At 39.3% G+C, this 24,193-nt stretch overlaps 2 protein-coding genes and 2 long non-coding RNA genes across 4 annotated transcripts in view; 2 read left to right on the top strand and 2 right to left on the bottom strand.

The window, feature by feature from the left end:
• Positions 1–11,705, top strand: LOC121689428 (calcium/calmodulin-dependent protein kinase type 1D-like). Its single transcript, XM_042069245.1, has 10 exons — positions 1–148; positions 7,596–7,768; positions 8,139–8,205; positions 8,401–8,504; positions 8,607–8,690; positions 8,966–9,027; positions 9,115–9,198; positions 9,440–9,494; positions 9,612–9,800; positions 10,603–11,705. Exons 2-10 carry the CDS (start codon positions 7,640–7,642, stop codon positions 11,452–11,454), a joined length of 1,626 nt encoding a protein of 541 aa, XP_041925179.1. The 5' UTR covers positions 1–148; positions 7,596–7,639; the 3' UTR covers positions 11,455–11,705.
• LOC121689510 overlaps positions 10,851–24,193 on the bottom strand; it is a 17,593-nt gene continuing 4,250 nt past the window's right edge. Inside the window, exon 3 of the long non-coding RNA XR_006024790.1 lies at positions 10,851–10,980. This is a non-coding gene — a long non-coding RNA (uncharacterized LOC121689510). The remainder of the gene's footprint in view (positions 10,981–24,193) is intronic.
• On the bottom strand, positions 16,825–17,404 carry LOC121689525. Its single transcript, XR_006024805.1, has 3 exons — positions 17,269–17,404; positions 17,076–17,178; positions 16,825–16,992 (listed from the first exon to the last, which is right to left on the bottom strand). It is a non-coding gene; the product is annotated as an uncharacterized LOC121689525 (long non-coding RNA).
• LOC121689425 (serine/threonine-protein kinase Nek5-like) overlaps positions 21,953–24,193 on the top strand; it is a 7,734-nt gene continuing 5,493 nt past the window's right edge. Inside the window, exons 1-2 of the mRNA XM_042069237.1 lie at positions 21,953–22,122; positions 23,893–24,072. Coding sequence (XP_041925171.1) covers positions 23,944–24,072 — 129 coding nt within the window. The 5' untranslated portion in view covers positions 21,953–22,122; positions 23,893–23,943. The remainder of the gene's footprint in view (positions 22,123–23,892; positions 24,073–24,193) is intronic.

Genomic DNA, 24,193 nt, shown 5'->3' on the forward strand with positions numbered 1-24,193 from the left:
ATTGCACAATCACTGTGAATCACAGCGCTACCCAACACTCTCACGCTCTCTATTTGGGAAAGTGAAGGAGAGTCCATGCCGTCGAGATAAGAAAACAAAGAACTTAATGAGAAACATCGCTTAGGCTACTGTTTGATTCGCCACCGACGTAAGTAGCCAAACTTACCTCAATGATCCTTTAACGTGAAGTCTATTAGCTTGTGACTGCTTAGGCAATTGAAAAGTCAAAATGGATAATAACAGCAGCCTACTTTTGCTGTATTGCTAAGTTGAAGGTAGGCATATGTTTCGTGACCTTAATTGTAGCCTAATGCGTAGAGAACTAGCCTACGACAGCCTACACTTGTTTAGGCAAGTCGGGGGAGAAACAGGCATGTTGCTGCTGCTGAGCGTTCTATCTTTGCTGCTGTCAATAAAACAAACGGAAGGGGTTAATGGCCAAAATGTTGGCAACTTGCGAAAATGGTTCATGTCAAAATGTAATAAGTGATAAGTGTAATAGTGTAATAAGTGACCGTGAGAATTTTCGCTGTAGCCTACTGGAATATTTAGGCATCATGTCGAAACACCACCTTGGACTAGGTCACGGAGTTTCGGTTTCCTGAAATCCAGTTTCAGTTTCCTAAAAAAAGGGAAGGAATTTTAAATTCCAGAAGTTCAAAAGTTTCTTGACTGACACCCACTGACGGTTCGTCTCTCTATTAGTAGGCTAGGGGCAGTTATGTAAGAAATCGTTATACGATGGATAGAAGCATATGAATTTGGTAGGCTACAGGTGTTCTTTGGGCGATAGACTTGAAGGGGTGCCCAAAAAGAGACCACCGTCTCGCTATCCGGAGAAATAGGCTATTATTTGCTCACTGTAAGACACATGTACATGTAGGCTAAGCAAAACGTCAATTTTGTGGCCGCTGACTTATGCCAGCAACCATTTCACTTTGATAATAAACTACATTTTGGTACAGGGCAGTTCCAGCTTATGGATGTGACAATTGGACTCATATTGGTAAACAAAATGCCTTAGAGTGGGGGCAAAATTAGTATCAGTGAATTAATTTGCATAACTTTTAATGCAACCTCTGTCCTCTGAATACTGAGATCCTCAAATTTCATATAATCAATTTCATCCTAAGAATACAAGGCATTTTATCAGCGTTATGGATGTGACATGAAATGGACACACTTTTGTGAGAGATTACAGGTTTTCTACAAACTCTGTGAATTTTAAAGGAAACTGCCGAAACTATGATATGTACCATGAAGGAGACTTGAATGAACACAAAAAGTGTGTTTTTGAAACTATGCGTCATTTTTGTAATGCATTATGTAGGAAAAACTGGCGTTATGGATGAGACGGTTTCACGTTATGGATGTGACGTGTCTGAACCAGTCCTCGACAAACTACATAAAACACATAATTAAGTAGTGAATTTTGATATGAAACAATTGAAATAGTAATCATGAAAAACTAGCGATGAAATTATTGCTTCCTCAGTGCCCACTAAGATCCACAGGAAGAATCAGGACAACAAGTCATTTAAAATATAAAAAATAAATTAATTTTTTTCTTTTACCGTCATCAATTTTGGTCAGTGATTCCCGGGTTACTGAAACACCAGGGAACATGAAACTTGGTGGCCACTCCCCTAAATAACCAGCCCTACCTGAACCGTTGCACCCAAGATGACAAAATATTTATGGTATGTTAGTCAAGAGCCCGCATGAACCTAACCCATACCCACTCATTTGTGATTTGCACACATAAAGTACATGCACACACACGCACATGCGCACGCACACACACGCACGCACAGTCGCACACATACAGACAGGCAAGCACACACACACATAAACACATACAGACAGACAGGCAAGCACACACACACACATGCACAAACACCCACCCACATGAATGCAGACACATAAACACACAAACACAGGCACGCATACGCACATGCACACACACAGACACACACACACACACACTCTTATAAACAAAAGCAAACTCACATATGCACACACTCATTTACATGCACATGTAGGTAGGAGATGGAGACAAATTGACAAGCGTGATTTAATTTTGCGAAGAGAATATGCAGGACTGAGAGGCGGTCATATTTTGTACCGCTATACGGTACATCTAGTTTATTGCTGCCCTTACTCATGTTACTCTGTGGGTATTAGCTACAGAGGACCTGACACTTCAAATGCTGTCATATCGCGTCACATTTAAAATTAAACTGTGTTAAGCAGACGTGAACGGCAGGCTGAACAGATCTGCAACAGGAGGTTGCTATGTTAACTCCAGCTGCAAAGTCAGCCATCTTCACCAGCTAACACGATAATCCAGTTACTGTACAACATTAGTATGACAGTTAGGAAGATAATCGCTCAGATTTTCGTTATTAGGCCACTTGAAAATAGGCTATGGCTAGGCTAATCACTGGAGGTATTTTAATATTATGTTTGTTTTGCTAATGGTTAGGCAAGGCCTCCCTGTGGTTTTGATCAACCTAATAATCTTTGAAATGTCAATTGTAAACACTAAGTTGAAATGCGTTGAAACTGACATGCCACCAGAACAGACGTTTTATCGGCTTTGAGGTATAATAGTCCTTGTAAATTCACATTATGTAACATCCATAACGTCACATCCATAACGCACCATTAAAGGTTTTAAAAGTAAGAAAGGGGCACAATTTGGTCATCACACTTTACATTGATATAAATCAGCTTTGCACAGACACTATGGACATTGTCGCATCAACACTGTATGTGTAGCATAAACTTTTCCTATAAAACGTTATGGATGTGACATGGCCATGGAACTTGCTGACTTAAAAACAAAAGCCTTACAAATGTTAGCCAGGCTAGTGCCACCACTTCTCAATGAGACGTGGTCTGGGAACCAAACGTTAATTTTCTCGTATTTGAAAAAAATTCCCAGATCCGTTTATTGGGTGCCACGGATGTCAGCCTTAGCAGCGTGAATCAAATCGCGCGCAAGGTAGCATGGGAACACCCAGGCTATACAAATGTAAGGAGTTGTGCTCTTAAAGGCAAGCTGAGCATAGACATTGCTCTACCATTCCCTTGTCAATCTGGAATTTGTCAAATGACACAATTTGTTTGAACATTGGGTCCATTTATCCACTTTTGAAATATGTATAATATTACCATGTAAAAAAAGTTGTTTCTGTATGGTTGCACACCATATTTATGATGTAAAAAGAGTGTCATTCTCCATCAAATTCAATCAGATCAGTTACAAACAATAAAATATAGACCTAAATGAAGATTTTAACAACAGTTCTATTTGCGTATGCACAACTTCTTTTTTCCATGGTAAGGATGACCTTTGCATGGAATTGCCCTACAACATATATAGGCCTACAGCAGGAATAACATAATTGGGCTTAAGTTTGATGTGATTTCCTGTATTCTGGTGCATTTTGGGGATGGCCAATACTAAATTCAATCAGATTCATAGCCTACATCCTGATTTGTTGATATTGAGGCAATGATTCCATGCAAAGGCTTGGGCTTCAGGGCCCCCTGACCCCTTGGGCGCCTGGTGTAGCTCAGCCCTGAGAAGAATTTTTATGCAAAGTGTCAGCCCCTGACTGTGCCCATCCATTGCCTACATTTATGGCCGTTTAATGTAAAATGGATTTTACGCGTCGCGAACGGAACGCTTCAGTTATGCGCCTGGTGTAGCTTCGCTGTCTGAGTAATTACATTCCAGAACGTACCTTAATGATAGGCTACTCCAAACTTTATAAAGAAACGAAGTTTAAAAAGAAAAACACAATATATCAGATGGATTACACGAATAATTGACAAGGAAGTACAAAATTATTCAAGGTTTCTTTTTTCAAGTACAATAAATATGGGTCAAAACAATCCATGAGGAATCCATATACAGGATCAGGCGTAATTTAAAAGGAGGAAGCAAAGAGAAAATAATAATAATAATAATAATAATAATAATAATCAAAACAGAAAAACAAAACACAACAGAAAAAAAAAACATATAACTAGGGCTTAGTCATTAAATCATATTCTGTAACACTGTTCAAAAGTTGTACTGCTTTCTTATACTTTATAGCTTTAAAGGATTTTGTATAATAAAGGAAATCATTGTAAAACCCACTAAAAGTGGGCTTAACCTTTGAGTATTTACATTTATGTACAACATTTTTTACAGCGAATAACAATCACATTGACTAAGAGATCGTCTTTATCATTCACAGTAAAGAGTCCATATATAATGTCCTTTAACTCAAAGTTATCTAACATAAAACATTTAGGACTGAGCCAGTTATGAAGGTCAAGCCACAAGGTTTTAACATAAACACATTCGACAAACAGATGCTCAGCGGTTTCCAGCCCATTACAAAATACACAATTATCAGTTTCAATCCCAAAGCTCCTTTTGATTAATTCGTTGGAGGGGTATATTCCATTCAAAGTTTTGAAATGTAGCTCTTTGGCCTTAGGCATTATGGGATATCTCATGTATTTAGTTCGCAAAAGCTGTATACGATTCTTTGGAAAGACTTTTAAAATGGAATTTCTATATGTTAATAAGGGGTAAGACAGGTTGATAAATAGGTTTCTAAGACATTTGTTGGAGAATCTAAAACTCTTAAAGGCACAACCTCCAACACAGAGCTATGGTAGGGAAAGACAAATATTGAGATCTGAAATTATTCCTCTTATTAGGCCTAAAATGGAGTCAGGTATGCCGTTGAATACAGAATGATATGTATCAATGTTGCAGGTTATCTCATACTTCAAACAAAAGCTTGGATATGTTAAAAGACATCCATTAGAATCAATTAAATGCAGGACTGACCAGATGCCCTTCTCTAGCCAGTCCTTGATATACAAGGATGACTTCTTTACAGTAATATAGCTGTATTTCCAGATAGGTGTGTTGAGGGGTAAAATTATGATTGTACAGAATCTTCCAGCATAAAGAAACCTGCTGATGGAAGAGGGATAATTTGATGGGCAGATTCTGAATACAGAAGTCACATTTAAGGAAAAAATCTATACCACCTATTTTTTTGAATATTTCATGGGGGATATGGTACCAGAAGCTGGTACTGTTGTTTAAAAAATATTTCAACCACTTGATTTTTAATGTTCCGCTTATGGAGTCAATATCAATGGCCTCTAATCCCTCCATCTCTGATGTCTTTTATAATTTCTGATCTTTTAACATAGCGAACCCTTTTCTTCCATATGTAGTCAAAGTTTATTTAATTGATTTTTTTTAATGGCTCTCTTGGGAATAAGCAGGATATATACACTTTGAGATACTCTCCATTTTTGTTAGAAAGACTACCCAGTAAGCTAATGTCTCTCAGTAACCATGAATTAAGTTTAGCCTGACAATTCTTAATCCCAAAATTATCCTTGATACATTCATGTTCTCCCTTTCTATTGGAATACTAGAAATATGTATCTAAGTATTTAACTGTAGATTAATGGGAATGTTATAGGCTTCAGTTACTTACTAATTGCACTGGTGGATAGGCATTAACTCACACTTATTTAAATTCAATTTCAGGCCAGAGGCTTTAGAGAAAGACTCAATCGTCTTCAAAACTTTTAGTGTCTCGGCCAGATGCTTCATAAAAATAGTTGTCATCTGCCAGCTGGCTAATTACAACTGGCAATCCTAAAATGTCAAGTGGGGCAATATTTGAGTTTTTTATAAGAATAGAGAGCATTTCTGTGGCTATTATGAAAAGAAGGGGAGAAATAGGACAGCCTTGTTTGATTCCACGTCCGATATTAAAACGGGGTGAAGTGCCCCCTGGTTAGGAGATGGAGCTGTTAGTATTGTTATCAAATTGCTATATGGAAGCTATAATATTTCTGAATTTATCACCAAAACCTAATAGTTTTAAACATTGAAAAATAAAAGGATGCTCAATAGAGTCAAAGGCCTTGTAAAAGTCAAGAAATAACAAGAAGCCCTCATCCTTAATCAAGTGTTTGTAGTCTGGTACATCAAGTACCAAGCGAATGTTATTGTGGATAGATCTGCCCTTCATAAAACCAGATTGGGAATCACTTATAATGTTGTGGATTTTCTTTTTTAATCTGTTAGCATAAACAAGAGTTATAATTTTATAGTCATTATTTAGTAAAGTAATTGGTCTCCAATTATCTAGCAGTTTGGGGTCTTTGCCATGTTTGGGAATTAAGGTTGTTATACCCTGTTTCATGGTGGGGGGGAATGTCATAATATCTGTCGCTTCCTTTAACATAAGAAGGACAGGGCCTTTCAGTGAATCCCAGACGTGTTTATAAAAGTTGGCAGTAAGACCATCAATTCCAGGAGATTTGTTTAAAGGTGCCATGTGTAATGTCCACCAAAAAATCAATTCATACTCCACATTCCATAAAAGATGGGGGCAGAAAGTAAGTTGGTCTACCCTAGAGTAAAAACCGAGAAACGTGCATTGCAGTTTGGCTGGCGGTTATGTTGCCTGCATACCGCCTCCCATGACCGAAACTGGTATTATGACACCTGTCGGGCTGAAGTCAATGGGAGCCGCAAATCGGTAAATAGCGGTGACCAAAGAATATTTCTCTGGATAGCGAGACGGCGGTCAAAAATAGGTGCATTCGGACACAGGGTGTGTGCATACAGGTGGGTCTTAAATTGAATATCGTGGAAAATTTCACCCCACCCTAATTTATTTCAAAAAATGTATCTTTCATACTTCCATATATTCTAGATTCATTAGATATAAAGTGAAATATTCAATCCATTTTTTGTTTTAATCTTGATGATTACAACTCATGAAAACCAAGAATCAGTATCTCGTAATAGTAACAATACACCCAATACATGGTCGGGCTGCTTTTGCACAAATTAGGACTGCATCAATGTGGTGTGGTATGGAGGCAATCAGCTTGCAACACTGCTGAGGTGTTATGGAGGCCCAGGTTTCTTTGATAGCGGCCTTCGTCTGTATTGTTGGGTCTGGTGTCTCATTTTCATCTCGACAATAAACCATAGATTCTCTATGGGGTTCAGGTCAGACGAGTTGTCTGGCCAATCGAACTCAGTAATACCATGGTAAGCAAACCAGTTACTAGCGGTTTTGGCACTGTGGGCCGGTTCTGAGTCCTGTTGGAAAAGGAAATAAGCATCTCATGCACAGTATTTCATTATAAGGGGCGCAGGTAGAGATTAGAGTTTGCGTAAACAGAGCATCTGCTTTCAGAGAAACATTATAGAAACACTCTGAATTGTAAGGACCACATCTAGGGCTATTGAGTATCCCAATTTTGAATCATGTTGGTCTAAAAACATCTAGAAAAACTAGAACTAGAAAAAGTCAGACTACAAATCATTTCGTAACCCCTACCATATATTTGACCACCACCAGTTTAAGAACCACTTCCCTAGAGAAGGAACTCCTATGTGTTTCTTTTAATACAATACGTGTTTTATTTAATTTCTCATCTTTGTACTTCCAGTTGACAGTTTTTCATTTTGTTATATAAATAAGATGAACAATCGAGAACTGCTAAATGTTTAGCCTATTTTGTCTGTACAATGTACATAGGCTCATAAAGAGAAGAGCGCTGTGCCCCTGCATGTCCACTAAGAATGGGCAGCCAACCGAGTGTCCTGGAACAACATGGCTTCACCATGGTAAGAGAGGAGGGCCATGCCACCCTAGTGAAGTCCCAGGAGGGCAATCAGTATCTCGTCAGACAGATCCATAACAGCATAGAGGTGAGAACGCATGTATTTCCCATAAAACCCCTTCTGTGTCTTGTATAGTAGACGGTGGGACAACAACATTTACCTGTCTGTTGATTGATTGACGTCGATAGACTAAAGCATATTTTTATGTATGGAATAAAACAATTTGACTATGTCTAACAAAGTATAGTATAGGCCTAGGATATAGGAACATGTCCGTAACAGCCAACTACGTATGCTTGTCTGTGCTAATAGTGGTTTGTTTCTTTTGTTTTCATTTTTTGGTTGCTAATTTCATCCTTTTTTTCCTTCATGCTGATAATCTCAACAAAAACGCCTTAGCCTTTTAATGTTTTGCTTTAGCATATGTTGTTCATGGCTGCAATGTCTCATCTTTCAGGATGTTAAAGAAATTCTCAAAAACCTGCAGCATCCTCATATCATTGGACATGAGAAGTCCTTTGAAGGTACAATATATGTTTACTGCTGAAATAATATCAACAAATTCACCAATATGGAGGAAATTAATATGTTTACTGCTGAAATAATATCAACAAATTCACCAATATGGTGAGCAAATGGAACTGCTGTAATGTAACCAATAATGCTGAATATGATATGGATGTTGTAAAACGACTCAAACATTTTCTTTTGATTTACAGGTGATGGAACATTCTATGTTTTGGTGGACTACTCTGAGGGGGGAGATTTGTCTAAAAAAATTCAAGCTAAGCGGGAATGCGGAGAACAGTTTACAGAGGAAGAGGTGCTCTTACTATAAGTATTTATTCTTATTCTGAATAGATTACCATCTTTACTGTAACTAGTCTGGCACAGATACAAATATGTGTACATATCTTTATTCCAGATTAAGGATTGGGTTGTCAAAGTCTGCATGGCACTGAAGCACTTGCATTCCAAAAACATTGTTCACAGAGACCTAAGACCTCAGGTACAGTATGCTGATAAACAGCTGTGAAATATAAAATGGCTGTAGTAGAATATAGTTTATGGAATGTAATTTGCAGGTCATCATAGGTGCCAAGAGTACATTAATTATTATTAATATTATTAATGCATTTCAATTCATGTTCAGTACTCCTGTATTGTGGTTTGATTTAAATTCACAATTGAACATAATATGCCATTCTTGTCATTTCCTTTTGATTTTATTATGTGTGTCTTTTCCATCACCATTATTTTCATTAACCTTGTCTTGGTTAATAGAACATTTCCCTCACAGAGTTTGGGACAGTGTGCCTGGGAGAGCTTTTAGAGATCAAAGAAAGGTGTGCCTCAATGTCATACACATTCACTCAACCCATCAACCAGTAAATCTGTTTCTGAATATTTAATTGATCTGCCTTGCCTGTCAGAGCTGGAGTAGAGAGTGACTCTACTGGGGAACTAACCAACATCGCCCCTGAAATCCTGAAGGGAGATGCATACCATGATAAGAGGTAACACTGTTTCACCACTATTGCAAAACCATTTGTCTGGAAGATAGGGAGGTTATACAATTCAGTTCATGTTGAAGTACTTGTTGAAATGTTGTCATGGTGTACAAACACACAGGATATTCATATAGAGCACAACATCAAACATTTTGGAGTTGATATGATTTCAAAGATGTCACAACCGCTGAGAATGCAATATGAGAGAATCAGTTTCCTTTTTCCCCCTCTATATTTGTTTGTGCAGTGATATCTGGTCCTTGGGCTGTCTCCTATATGAACTGTGTATGATGAAAAGTGCAGTAAGTAGAACTACTGATTTAAAGACAACTTTAAAAAACATAAATGCTTAAAATATGCTTAAACTCCAAATGTGCCAGATAACCTGTATGAAGTGGTCATTTTCTTTCTCTTTTCAGTTTTCAGGAGAGAGTGCAGTAAATCTGGTTCCTAAGATCCTGAGTGGTTCTTATGCGCCTCTGCCAAAGACCTTCTCCAGTTCTCTCTGTCGGCTCCTCAGCGATCTCCTGCAGACAGACCCGGAGCGTCGACCGTCAGCGCAGGAGGTCTTGGCGAGGCCATTCATTATTGCCTACCTCACAGCCCAGGTGAGGTCCTAGCTGCAAAGCAGTGCCTGTGGTCCCTGCACACTGAACCCGCATTTGGATGTGATGGCAGTGCAAAATCGTGTTAATATTTTGTTAAGTAGTGACTGGGGTAGCACTAATGGTTTGTTTGTTACCCCTGTCGCTGCTTAAGAAACTATTAAAAAATGTCTTTGAGTGCGACCTTCTTTGATTTTGGAGTATTGCAATTGGTAATCACAACTTTACAGAAATCGTATGCCCTTACATGATGTTGGTTCTCACAAAGCTGTTGTTGCTTGGGTCTATTTTTTCCTCCTGGAGTTTGTCCTTATCTTTATAAGTGTACTGTGTTAAGGAGATGGACATTTTTGTGTTGAAGACACAAGATATCTTGTTAATATTGGTTAAAATGTCATGCCTTATAGGATTAGTATCATATCACAGAGAGGTTGAGTTAAACAAAAATGTGTAGATGGAAAAATGAAACTGCATTTTATGTTGTTTCTTCAGCGTTTACATAGAATACTTTTTACCTCCAGGTGGTGCTCAATTCCAATTGTTTCTCTATGGAACATTGTGACTAGGGAAAAACGACACTTTTACAACAGGTCTCAAATTTATCAAATTTAGGGAAATGCAAGTGAAAAAATCTGATCAATACTGATTCACAATTTTCTGACATCTCATAGATCAAACAACTAACCGATAAACCAGGCACATACTTGATTAATCAATTCTGAAAAGAATCATATTATGAAAAAAATAAAAACATGATGGATGTGAATTTTGTTTGTTTCCGTGTGGTGGTGCCTGGCTTGTTCAGAGTGAGCGGACTGTTGCGGAGCTCCAGGAGAGCCTGCAGAAGCTGAGGGCCCTGGCTGACGGTCTGGAGAATGTGCACTTTGGCACCACTGTGGGCAGTCTGACTGGCGGGGTGATTGGAGCAGCTGGAGGCATCACCTCCATCGTGGGTCTCATCTTGGCCCCCTTCACTCTGGGTGCCTCTCTGATCGTGACGGGGGTCGGGGTGGGCATCGCTGTCGCTGGTGGTGCAACCGCAGGAGTCTCCAACATCACCAACATGGTCAACCAGTCCACCGACCGCTACAATGTGAAGAACGTCATCCGCGAGTTCCAGGAGAAGATGAACTCTGTGGTGGTCAGTCTCCAGCACATCTGTGAAGGCCTGGAGGCCCTGAATCTCTCAGCTGAGAATGGTAATGGTCCAGGGACAGGGACGACAGGGGACATGGCCAAGGCGGGCGTTAGAATAGGGCGAGGGCTGGGGGGCATCCCTGAACTGATGCGCCTGGCACAGGTGGCGAACATAGGCAAGGTGGCAGCACAGACGGCCAGAGCCGTGCGGGCAGTAGAGGTGGCCACCGGCATCTTCTCCGCCTTCTTCCTGGCCGTTGACGTCTTCTTCATCGCCATGGACGCCAAGGAGATCCACGACATCCGGCAGACCTGGGCGGAGGCGTCCACCCCAGAAAGCCCAGTCCAGCTGAAGGTGCTGGACACTGAAGACTCTGAAATCGTGGAGGAGGGCAAGCCAGAGGTGAAGTCCGAGACTATGAAGTTTGTTCTGCGGATCCGGGAGACGGCAACCCAACTGGAGGAGATTCTGGACGAGCTGAATGACATTATCACCTTCCTCCCAAAAGTCGAAGCCTAAGCACAAAATCTCTGAGACTGACCACATTTCAGTGTTATGTTAAGCACCTTATCAGACATCCTACCCTTTCAAATATGTTGAATCTCTGACAGCACTGAAATGAGAGGAAATATGTTTCCTGACCACAAGTCTCATTTTTGTACTCATGGCTTTTTGTTATATTTTTGAATATTTCACATCCTTTATGGCATATCAATAATGCAATGGATCATCAGATAAGCTTTGAATCAATAAAAATAATTTTTGCTGAAGTACTGTTTTTCTTTTTTTTAAGAGGAAATTCCCTTTAAACGCTGTCCCCTAAATCAAAATACTTTAATCCAGAAATTGTGGTACTGCTGTTATGTCACAACAAATTCATATCAGGATTTTATCAAGACAAAGAGTACTTTGTATGTACTTTAACATGCATTGCCAAAACTTGCATAAAGCATATATATTGTGTGTATATATCGATATTGTAGATGGTTTGTATTATGTACCTGCTTGAAAACTCCACTCCTCCTTCAAAAACTAAGGCTACTTTGTTGGAGATGTTGGTTGTGGCTGATTGCCTAACCATAGAACCTAATCCGGTTGTTGTGTTAAACAGTTGTGGCCTACTGGCAGTGCATGTTGTATGATGACAAAATAGCTTTGACACACAATGTTACATGATACCACAATTGTACCCTTTTGATTTTTTTTCTACATGCACAGTTATCAACAAAGTCGTCTTTTGTGCATTCCCTGCAGTGAATTCCAAGGCCTTCACCAGATATCGATGTTCTAGAGAAATTTTAATCTGGATGGTATTTCCCCACCTCTTTAAATGAATAGATAAAATTAATAACTTTTTATTTCTCATCTTTTATAAAGACACTTATCCAGGAAACAGGACATAAAGTACATAAAAAAAATCTGTAATTAAGCTATATAATATCTATTGTGTTTCAGCACATTTCAAAACGTTTTCACACAAACAGATGTATTGTCCCTCAGTCTGATTAGAGAGTGACAGTGTGCAGAAAGAGCTTGAGGAAGGCTATACAAAGGTGAAAAATTAGACAGGAAAATATTTGGTCAAATCAGACGAGAGAAAACTCCTCCTTGTCTTTGAACAAGACAAACGTGAGGCCGTCGGCCTCGCGTCTGATCGTGGGCCTCGCACCTGGCCAAAGATGATATTAATCGCTTGTTCTTCATTAACGCCTATTGTAGCCTAAACAAAAAGCTTAACGTGGCTTAATGTCCTAAAATGATCAGTGATCACCAAATTTCTCTCATATTGTTCCTCATAATCACTATGTTTTTTCAATCTCCTTCACTGTTACTTTGTTACACTAGTTTGGTTTCGTGATGTAGCCTATGATAAACGGCTTATGAATTTCTTGAATTTCCCCTTAGGGATCAATAAAGTATCTATCTATGACCAAATAGCCTATGTGACTCGGCTAATGTTATAGGCTATAGCCTACAATTCCCCCTCACAAGCTGGTGTAGCCTATTAGCCTAAAATGCACTGACAGGTAGGCTATCACATGATTTCATGCACGTAGCCTAAGTGAAAAGGGCCTTGCACCTGTCAAGTTCGCACAGGGCCTTGCACCCCCTTGCGACAGCCATGCAGCGGTGGAAAAAGTTCAGTGATAAACCCGGAAAAAGTTGACAGGTATGTTTTGGTCCCGGTGATTATTTGTGAAATTGTGCAAACGACAGCCTTTTCAAGGCATTTCAAGGAAGGAGTGGTAGCATGCAAGCTCCCAAATTGACCCAGTACAGAAGGCATCAATAAATTGTTGGGGAGGGTCATGCGTTTTTTCTCAATCACTTTGAAGGGTCATAGAAAAAATTCTTTCTGGCGAGGGAAGGTCACGTCTTTTTTGACTAACGCTCCCAAAACTCCTCCGGTGGCCCCTTAAATAAATAACGAACAGTCCCTAAGCGCATGTTTGGCATGGTAGCTGGCCGTGGTCATGGAATGCCTGAAGCGGAGATCGATGGCCGTTTGCACCCCCTGTGTAAGGAGGATGCGTAACTGGGCTATCAATGAAATGAAGGAGTAGGGGGAGGAGGAGTGATAATTTTGCGAGAGCCGCAGCGTGTGACAAGGAGGCCGGCTTAAATATCCTGGCGGCGGAAGACAGGTGAGTTAATTGCTGTCAATCATCCCTAAGGGCTCCTCCCAAACTTTGTTTAGAAAAAATCATTTATATATTAGCCTAATGTAATTTTCACATTGACGTCTGTCTTTTCCGAACTTTGTACTCCCTTGTTAATTGGGCACAGATACTAGTAAAATTGGCTCTAAATTTATTTTAGAGCTTTTTATAGTAGTTGGATTAACTTTGTCACTTCGTCCAGTAGAACTGAAGAGAAAACCAGGTCAGAAGATGGGGGTTGGCCAAATCGGCTCATACTTTGTATGTGTGATAGATATGTGGAACTATGAACAGCCATACGATTAAAACCCCCTCCAGTTACTGAGTTCTGGGGCCCCCCTTGGAGATCCTCGAAAATCATGCAATTTATGGCTATATATATGAACATAACTTTTGGATATGAACATAACTTTTATATTTCCATAGAGTCTGAGTTCAGTTTTACAGACCAAAAGTTGAATATGAAGCATTGAAATTAAGAGAGTGTACTAGGGGGTTATCAGAACCACTGAAAGCAGAATTTTCATCTCTCTATATTTGGTCAATTTTATGAGGCATTATTTCACATGCACGGTGGCTTTGGTGGATGGTTTTACTGTTGCTGGAGAGAGGAACATCTATTGATTCAAAAACAATCGTCGTGTAATTGGGCCACACATAATGCGAGCTGCGACAGGAGGGTCTTTATGGGCATTTTTTGGCATCATACTCTGAAAAGCCATTTTTAAACAGCAATATCTGGAAAACTATCTCACCTGTAGTATATGTAGGGGGGGGGGGGGGGGTTGGGGGTCCTCCCCCAGAACACTTTTAATTTGTTTGATGTGATTTCCTGTATTCTGGTGCATTTTGGGGATGGCCAATACTTTAATTCAATCAGATTCAAAGCCTACATCCTGATTTGTTGATATTGAGGCAATGATTTCATGGAAAGACTTGGGCTTCAGGGCCTCCTGACCCCTTGGGACCCGGTAGGCCCGTGCAGTAATCCATCCCTGCCTGTAGCCTTCACATTTTCTACAGTCAATATCTGTTAATAATAGCATCCAGACATGGAATGTCGGAGGTGTAGCTCAAGTATAACCTAGAATAGTACTTAAACTTCTTCCAAAATTTGACTTGGCGAAATAAAATAGCACATTTGAAGAGTTGTTGAGCCCCCAGATGTTCAGATAGAAGACTTAAATTGTACAGTAAGCATCTCTGGCACCAGGTTAAACACTGTACAAAATGTGGTCTCTCTTAGATTATTAGTTTCACAGATATTAAGGCTCAAATTTGGGAAAAAAACACATCTTCGGCCAACTTCAGAGCCATATTCCAAAAAACTGACAACAGGTGTCAGGTCCAAACTGACTTTTTTTGAATGATCAAAGTCTTAAAATCATATAAAAAAATTGGGAGGGTGTTCAGCCTCATTTTGTCACAGTTAATTTTTAAAATCTTAGATTTGAGGGCGTTGTCACAGCAGGACACGGCAGCCATTTATAAGTATAAGTAAGTATATATACTATAGATCCCGTGAGGGAAATTTGGTCTCTGCATTTATCCCAATCCGTGAATTAGTGAAACACACTCAGCACACAGTGAGGTGAAGCACACACTAATACCGGCGCATTGAGCTGCCTGCAACAACAGCGGTGCTCGGGGAGCAGTGAGGGGTTAGGTAGGTGCTTTGCTCAAGGGCACTTCAGCCATGCCTACTGGTTGGGGTTCGAACTGGCAACCCTCCGGTTACAAGTCCAAAGCGCTAACCAATAGGCCACGGCTGCCCCCACATTTGACAATGTGCCAATCCCAAAGTGCGGACTCACAGACTCACAGACTTTGGTGCTGTCCCAATCCCATTCATACTTATCTGAGCCCATGTGATCTCATACATTCACTCACTTAGCACCTGAGATCAATTAAGTCTGTGAGTCTTTAGTCCTTAGTCCTCCGGGCTCACTTTGGGATTGGCCCAAAGTGTTTCTGATAAATTGTGCGAGATCACATGGGTTCAGATAGGTATGAATGGGAGTAGCAATAGCTGGAGGGTTTTAATCATATGGCTGTTCATAGTTCCACATACTTATCACACATACAAAGTATGATTGATACGACGATTTGGCCGACCCCCATCTTCCGACCTCTGCCTGGTTTTGCCTGCTTGTCTTGTGCAATGACTCTTAAGTAATTTTAAGGGCTGACAATTATATGAAGGCAGGATTTGAACAGAAATATTTTACAGGCATTGGTTTTGCTATCCATTCTTGATAGACAACGTTTGAACAAAATCCGAGATGGTGCAGCAACACCCTTATCTGATTTCACACGGAATGACCCAGAATGACAGAATGACCGACCAAGAGTGCAATGTTGATGGGAAAAACAATTTATTGTAATTTTTGTTTTGGTAAAGATTTTACTGTTGAATGTGCAAACACACAGACACACACTTAAATGATCTTAAATCAACAATAATATAGTTATACATTGTAAGTAGTCTAATGCATTTCATGTTTAGTTGTTTTTTATTGTCTGTCTTTCTATATTCAATGCACAACCACACTTTTGGAAACCTCTTCAAACCAGTGCAGGCCTTATGAAACTTTATGATTTTGCACTGCTTACCCATACACCTTATCATAGTGCCATCATCCACATTTCTGCAGTAACACCATTGATCACCTAATGTTGCTGCAGTAGGCACAACACTACTCCTGGTGTAAAGACTTTCCTATCAAATCAGGCAGAACTTGTCTGTAGATAACATTAACTTTAGCCACCTCAAATCAGTACATTATGGGTAATGTGTGCTTCCACCTGATGGTAAGGTATAATCATTCTTCAAACTAAAATTACCCAGGCCATCCTTCTGTAAACAATGACGTACAGTAGGTCGGAAACCTCGACTGCATTTTGACCAACATGACATTAGCATCTGTAGAAAATTAAGTGGTTTGAAGCAATGAGAATTGCATTTATGATGTGCACAAGTGAGAAGATTATATGGAGTTTGAGCAAACAGTTTAGATATTTTCCATTCTGATCTGAGAAATCCAGCCAAGGGACTGAGATGAAAGTATGAAGACTGAATGATTCTGAAGAACAGGTGAGGGGAAAAATCTGAAAAAAAAAAAAACATAAGATAAAATAGCCATACAATGTTGGTTTGCTACATCACATTAAAAAAAAATATCTAGTAGAAGAAAAAAGAGTGATCTAGTAGAGGAATACGAACCTCAGAAGAAGTAAGAGATTAATCCCAAGGACATCAAAATAAGAGGGAGAAGATTCTGAGTGATGTCATTGACACTGTTACACAGGTTTGTAGAATTACAGCAGGACATCTTTGCAAAACTTTGTGCACTCAGTAAGTTGCATGCACTTTCTGTGGCACAGCCCTTCTGGTTGTCTAAATAACAGAAATATGTGTTACAGCAGATCATAGTTCATTTTTTTTATGAAAAAAAAAATCATATATGTTGCCAAACTTACCCGCAGTGGGTTTGATCAGCAAAGCATTCCATCTGGGAAGTGCAGCCCTTTTCCACACAGGTGTAGCACTTCCTCCCATTGGGATCTCCCAAGGGTATTTTTGCTACAACATGAAATTACTTAAATTACACCGTTTACAAAATGTTATGAACAATCAGACAGTTTTAACACTTTGTACTAGCCAGTGCTCTACCTGGGAGGCTGTCATTTTTGTTGTTGCATAGTTCTGTTTCACAACAGGAAGTGTTTCCCGTCACTGTCCTCATACCATTAGACCAGGACCACGGAACACAAGACACAATCTTTGGTCCGCAATCTCTCCACACATGTTCTGAATTCGGATTATCCACTGCAAAATCACAGATACAACATGAAAGAGAATTTGTCTACATGGATATGCATTAGATTAGAGATTCAATCATCAGTCATTGTGCAGAGTACAAAGTACAAAGACAACAAAATGCAGTATTCATGTATTACAAGTTATGCTTCAAGTTAAAGTTGTCTTAACATACTGTACTGTAATGTAATGAAAACAAAGCAGTGTTCATCAACAAAACAGTGGAGATGATAGTGGACTTCCGCAAAAAAACCCCGACTCATCCTCCTCTGGTCATTAACAACTCATCCGTTACTGTGGTAGAGCACTTTAAGTTCCTGGGCACAACCATCACCAACACACTCAAATGGGACAATAACATCTCCCAACTAGTGAAGAAAGGCCAGCAGCGCCTGTTTTTCCTCCGCCACCTGAAAGGACTACAGGTCAGTCCCCCCATCATGGTACAGTTCTACAGAGCGGTCATTGAGAGTGTGCTAACATCCTCCCTTACTGTCTGGTTTGCCTCAGCGTCAGCCCGTGCAAAAGCCAGGCTACAAAGAGTTGTCCGGGCAGCAGAGCGCATCATCGGCTGCCCCCTGCCCTCCATCATGGACCTGCACAGCTCCAGGTCCATTAACAGATCTGTGAAGATTGTGGCCGACCCCTCATCCTGCCATAGTCTGTTTAATCTTCTCCCCTCTGGAAAGCGGTACAGGGCTATTTTGCCCAAAACATCATGCCACCACCACAGTTTTTTCCCCCAAGCAATAGCCCTCCTAAATAACTCTTAAACTTGGACTTCTTTGCACTTTATTTTTTATTTAACACAGCCCTATTTACATATTAATGTATTACTCATAATGGTTCTGTTTGTCCTTGTATTGTGTTTCTGTCTTTGTTTTTTGTTTTTTGTCTTTCTGTTTTACTGTTGCCTGCATGGAGAAGACCAAATCAAATTCCTAGTATCTCTGTATACATGGCGAAATAAAGTTGAATTGAATTAAATTATATTATTGCATCCATTTGAACAATTGCATAGTTATGAAAATAGGTTTTTGTTGGATGTAAGGAACTAAAGGTCTCTTCAAGTCCTATGACCGACCAAAGGATGTAGGCCTACACCCTATTATGACTAAATAAACATTACATTTTTTTAAACATCATATTTTTAAAAGCAAGTACTTCTGTACTTCAGCATAAGTAAAAATCTGACCTAGCACCTTTCACTTGTATTGGATTAATATTTGACATGGTCTACTTTCACTTCAGTAAAGGAAATGTGTACTTTGTCCACCTCTGTGTATAGAGACAATAAGGATAATCTAGGTTCTTGAGCATCTAACACACACCCTTATTGACTTACTCTAAACTGTTATCAGTGGATAATTATTTATTATCCACTTTTATCCACAATTTATTAACATAAATTAATTTATCAGTGGAAAGTGCATATAAAGTCTCAGGATATGCTTGTGTAAAACTCATAAACAGATAAACCTTTCCCTTGTAACTAACAACATAGACCTTTGTCCCCAATAATAGAGGTATCAGTGAGATAGCATCAACTAGTTCAATGTTAAAGACAAAACCGAAACTTATTGTGATAAACAGAAGCAGCAACACCTGCAAACGTCAAAAAATGGCATTTGGGAAAAAGCAGAAATTAATTTACAGCAAAGGTAGACCCACATACATTGTTTTCTTATTGTTGCCACTGTTTATTGTCAGTTTGTAACGTTGCAACTTTGTAACAGAGGTATCAGTGAGATAACATGAACTAGTTGAATCATCCAAAAGACCTGTGCCCAACTTCACATTCCGTCCATGCAAATTGAGTGCCAACCTATTGAAACTACACTGAAATCAAAAAGAAAGTTGTCCTCCAAAGATGGATGATGGTGGGTTTACAACAACAACAAAAAAACCGAAATGTACTAATGACTTCAATGAAATCATTGGCATGTATTCCTGGATCACAGTTTACTTAGGCCTATTAGCTTCCTTTTGAGCACAATATACACCTACTTATATTTAGTTATTATCTAGTTATTCTCCTCCACCAATATTTAGATTGATTTTCATGTGAACATATTATATTCAGGCCATGAGACCATGTCAGTTAATGCTTTTTTTTTCTTTACATAAATGGAATTGAACTGAATAATGAAATGGCCCTTGGACTGTTTTCAATATTAAGCTTACAATAATTTAATCAAAATTGCCAAAGACTCCCCACTCAACATCCACAACCTACTCAGATTTGTGTTCCATGAACGGTCCCTGCCTTATTGCAATTGAGATTAAAGATGTGATTATTGGTCTTGGAAGAATTGCAATATCAAACTTTTTATTCATAAACAAGTTGAAATAGAAGTGCATCTACCTATCAACATAACCTTTAAAATGAAATACTGCATTAATCAATTAAACAAGCAATTCATACATTTGTACTAACTTTCTTATTTCAATCAAGGTAAATTTCTCTCTCTCCCTCTACCTCTCTCTGGTTCATGGATTATGTTTTACTGTATACCACAGTCACGCATGCTCTATGCCCACAACATACCATAAATCATTCAGAATAGCGCACTATAGTAGGCGAAATGCAGTACGTCACAATAGTACTGTAAGTCTGAAATGGTGTGTTTGTCAGATGCACATATGTGTGTGCTAGTTGATTTTGCAAGAAAATTTGGGAATGTATCATCAAAAGGTGATAATGCTCTTAACTAGATGTACCGCAGTGTGGTACAAAATATGACCACCTGTTCATAATTCTGAGAAATTCTTGAATTGTGTGCATGTGTGCGTGCACACGTTTATGTTTATGTGGTGTGTGTGTGTGTGTGTGTGTGTGTGCGTGCTTGTGTGTTTGTCTGCGTATGTGTGTTTGTGCATGTGCATGCATGCGTACATATGTCTACTGTGTGAGTATGTGTCATACGTATGATTACTGTGAATGTATGTGTGTGCCTGTGTATCTGTTTATGCACATGTGTGCACATGGAATGGGTTAACATGACCCCTGGAGGCAAACATACGGAAAAAATGGGTCATCCTAGGCCCTACGGTTCTCAAGATATTCACAGAAAACTGTGTCTGAGACTGAAGACTGAAGTTCAGAGAGGGGCGATTTGCTAGCATCACTCTGCAAATTCATCAAAACAAGTATAGTAAAAACAGGCACTATTATATATTTGAAACTAGAGTGTAACAGTATAGCCCAAACCAACAACATTGCTGCTGCTTACTGAACATTCCCACATGTTGATGCAATACAGAAAGTACAGCAATAGCTAATGATGTAACTTACTTACTATCATAATATTTTGATAGGCCTAATTGATTGGCTTAACAAGTATGGGTCAATTTGAGACAATCTGTATCTTTTCGATTTTAGTCAAAGTAAAAGTTGCTTTATTAGTCTCCCCAAAGAGAAATGTCAAGTCAAGTAATTTTATTTGTATAGCACATTTAATGACGAACGACAGTTGACCCAAAGTGTTTTACAGGTTAGAGCAGGGAAGGCAGAATCAATATGCCTTGGAGATACATAGACAGGTGTGCAAGACTCCATGAATATAGTTAAATAAAAATAATATAAAACAAATTTAAAAAAGATAACGTTTAAAGAGGTTTAAAGAGGTTAAAGAGAGAGAATAAACTAAAAGATGAAAATGTATCATTTTCATCATAATGGATAAATATAAAAACCAAATGATAAATACCCAAGGATTATACTACCCCAAATGCACATATTTTCTAATTCATCGGTGATATCTATACCTCTGGTATGTATACCAGAATGGTAGGCGAATGACCAAAATTAGAAGGTCTGGCTCAAGGACTATAGGGCTATGTCCAGGTATTGTATGGACTTTACAGGCGGACAGGATGCAGCATCCTACTCAGAGCCGTGTGTCCGTGTGCAGCATCCGTACTCCGAGTGTGCCCTCTGGTGGAAGATGGGTGAAAAGCAGAAGACAAAGAGGGTACTGTTTATCACCAGCAGAGGAGGCTGCTGGAGGCATATGGCTAAAACAAATCTGCATTGGTAATTCTCACGAGGAGGATGAAAACAACACCATCACTGAGCCAGTCAATAGCCTGTCTGTGAGAGAGACATGTTCTATCATGTCTATCATAAATCTTTTGGAAAGTCTATTTAAAATTAATATCTGAGCTAGCCTAGGCCTACAATTAGGATAACCAAACCATATCCCAGACCTGCTGGGGTTTTCTGCATTTGAGTGTCACTGGTGTTGGTTGATTTATTTAAAGTGGCTCATGTCTCTTTAAGAGAAGTTGCCAAACAACAACAACCAAAACAAACTAGGCACAGACAAGTGTAAAATGATGATCGATGTTGCCAAGTCTGGTAAAAAATAAAGGATTAATACCTATAACTCGATGTGTTTTGTAACTTTCCAACATCGTGTCCAAATAATTTCAGAGTTGACTTAGGGTATTTTTCGGTTTTATGTCTTAGTTGAAATAATGAAGCGAATCTCATGTTTGGGATTCGTATCAGACTGTCGCTACAAATCGCTTATCTGGCAACACAAATGTTGACGTAAAACCTCCGAGGAGTTTCACTTTGAGACAGCTGCAGCAGTTACAAGGGGAAGGAGTTCCTATTCTGATGAACCTCAAATCGTCCAATAATTCTAACAAACGTCGACATTTTAAATAAGACCTACTTTTTGCTCTTTTACTCTGCTTCAGGTAGGCTATGTGTGTGTCTTTTAATCGTGTTTGTTTTCTTGAAACTCCCAATGACTTCAGCCACTTATCGAATAGTCAACTTTTCTAATTTCTAAAACAAGCATGCATAGAAGCATACAGAGACAACAACGATGTTGGTCTTGCTGGCTGGTCGTTTTTGTTATCATTAGTTTTCATTCAAACATAACGTTTCTGCCAACAATCAATCAAGGCTGAGGTAGTGTTGGCTGGCTGGTCGATGTCGCTGACTTTCCAGTTAAACGCAACTTAGGCCTACAGTTTCCATCTTGTTCTTATCAAATCGAAAGAGGACTTGAGATTGCACACCTGCGCGATATCTTCGAGGCAAACAGTGGTCCGGGACCACTGGTGGTCCGCAAGCTATCCCAAGTGGTCCGCGAGCAGTCGTGGTAAAATATAAGATGAGTTGTTTGCAATATTGAACCAATTCGTATGTAAATTTAAACAGTTCTGCAACACTGCCGATGTAAACTACGCCAGTTTAAATTATATGAATCCTCAATAAGCAAGGTGCAAAGACAATAAGCAAGGTTGTTCAGTGAGATCCATTGTGTAATATAGGCCTACTGTTGAAGTAGGTCTACTGTTTTTAACTAGGTGGTCCGTGGGGTTATTTTTTACTGGTTAAGTGGTCCTTGGTCTGAAAAAGTTTGATAAACACTGGGCTAGGCTACCACAGGACAAAGTTTTAGTCTCCGAATGGAATTTCCACTTACTCAAGATTATTATTGACCAGCAGACTCTCTTGTTATTTATTTAACGAGAACCCGTGACAAGAGATGAGATGTCTATTAAGCCTACCTTAATAATCACACCTAGTTATTGTCTGACATTTGGCCCAGTCACATTTCCATTCCAGTTTCTTCGTCTACTCTTTGTAAAATGTCAATCTTATAGCCTAATAAAAAAATATCTTTAACTCAGGCCATGTCTTTCTTGACACTACAATCTGACTAATAATTCAGAAAGGATTTAGTCTACCTGACCGGCCTATAAGATTAGTCATAGCCTAATGCCTGACTTTAGAATGTGTTCATATTTTTGCTTTGGTCACAGATGGCTTAACTCCAAGTGATATTGCAGTCACTTTTTGTGAGTTGTGCAGACAGTAGGCCTACGCTTATGTTGTGTAGTCTAAGACTCTAAGTGATAGGCTCTGTTGGGGGGAGTGCCTCTTCCTGGCCTTATGTCAAGAGAATTATTAGGTTTATTCAGTTGGTTCAATTTATTCAGCTAACCGGTTTGTAAGGCGTGGCAGTAGCCAATGACAGCCACAAATAAACACAGCATTCAGTTAAGTTGTTTCCCTTTTGATCTTAATAGCAGTGAACACTGAAATATTTTCACATATTTCTGTTTTATTTCTATTTTTTATTTCATGTACTTTGTATAGCAGTTGTTCCTTCTTCTGTAAACACTAAACAAAATAACCTGTTCAGTGTTTCCCAAAGAATTGAATTCGATTTTCTGGTGGTAGGTTTGCAGAATTAACTTGAATGCAACAGTTTTTAACAAATGAGCACAGAGTGGTTATGATGCTAACCAGCTTTAAGCACAATTTAGTACAACTTGGAAAATCATTGTGTGGTCTGGTGGTCAATGTTGATATTGTGGTGGGCCGCCACAAATAAGTCAATGTATGGGAAACACTGCTGTTTTTCCATGCAATTCTGAAATGAGATCTTCATGCTAAATCTCTAGAAATGCCAATATGTCATAATACTGTAGCTATGCCAATGTTGTGCACAGGTTCTGGTTAGGGTCATTGCTATGCCCCAGCCTGTTTGACCCCTGGGAAGAATGGGCAGCCAACCAAGCGTCCTGCAGCAACACGGCTTCACCCTAGTGAGACAGGAGGGTGGGGCCAGCCTGGTGAAGTCACAGGAAGGCCATCAGTATGTCGTCAGAGAGGTCAATAAAAACTCAGAGGTGAGATAATGATGTCCATCTCCCATAAAAGTTACTGAATGGCTATGACTGCATCCTAGCCACCAACTTTGTTTGTTGTTGTTGTTGTTGTGCCAGCACATTAATAGTTTGCTTTCTTCAT

Source organism: Alosa sapidissima, chromosome 18 (assembly GCF_018492685.1).
Source record: "Alosa sapidissima isolate fAloSap1 chromosome 18, fAloSap1.pri, whole genome shotgun sequence".
Taxonomy (NCBI): Eukaryota; Metazoa; Chordata; class Actinopteri; order Clupeiformes; family Clupeidae; genus Alosa; species Alosa sapidissima.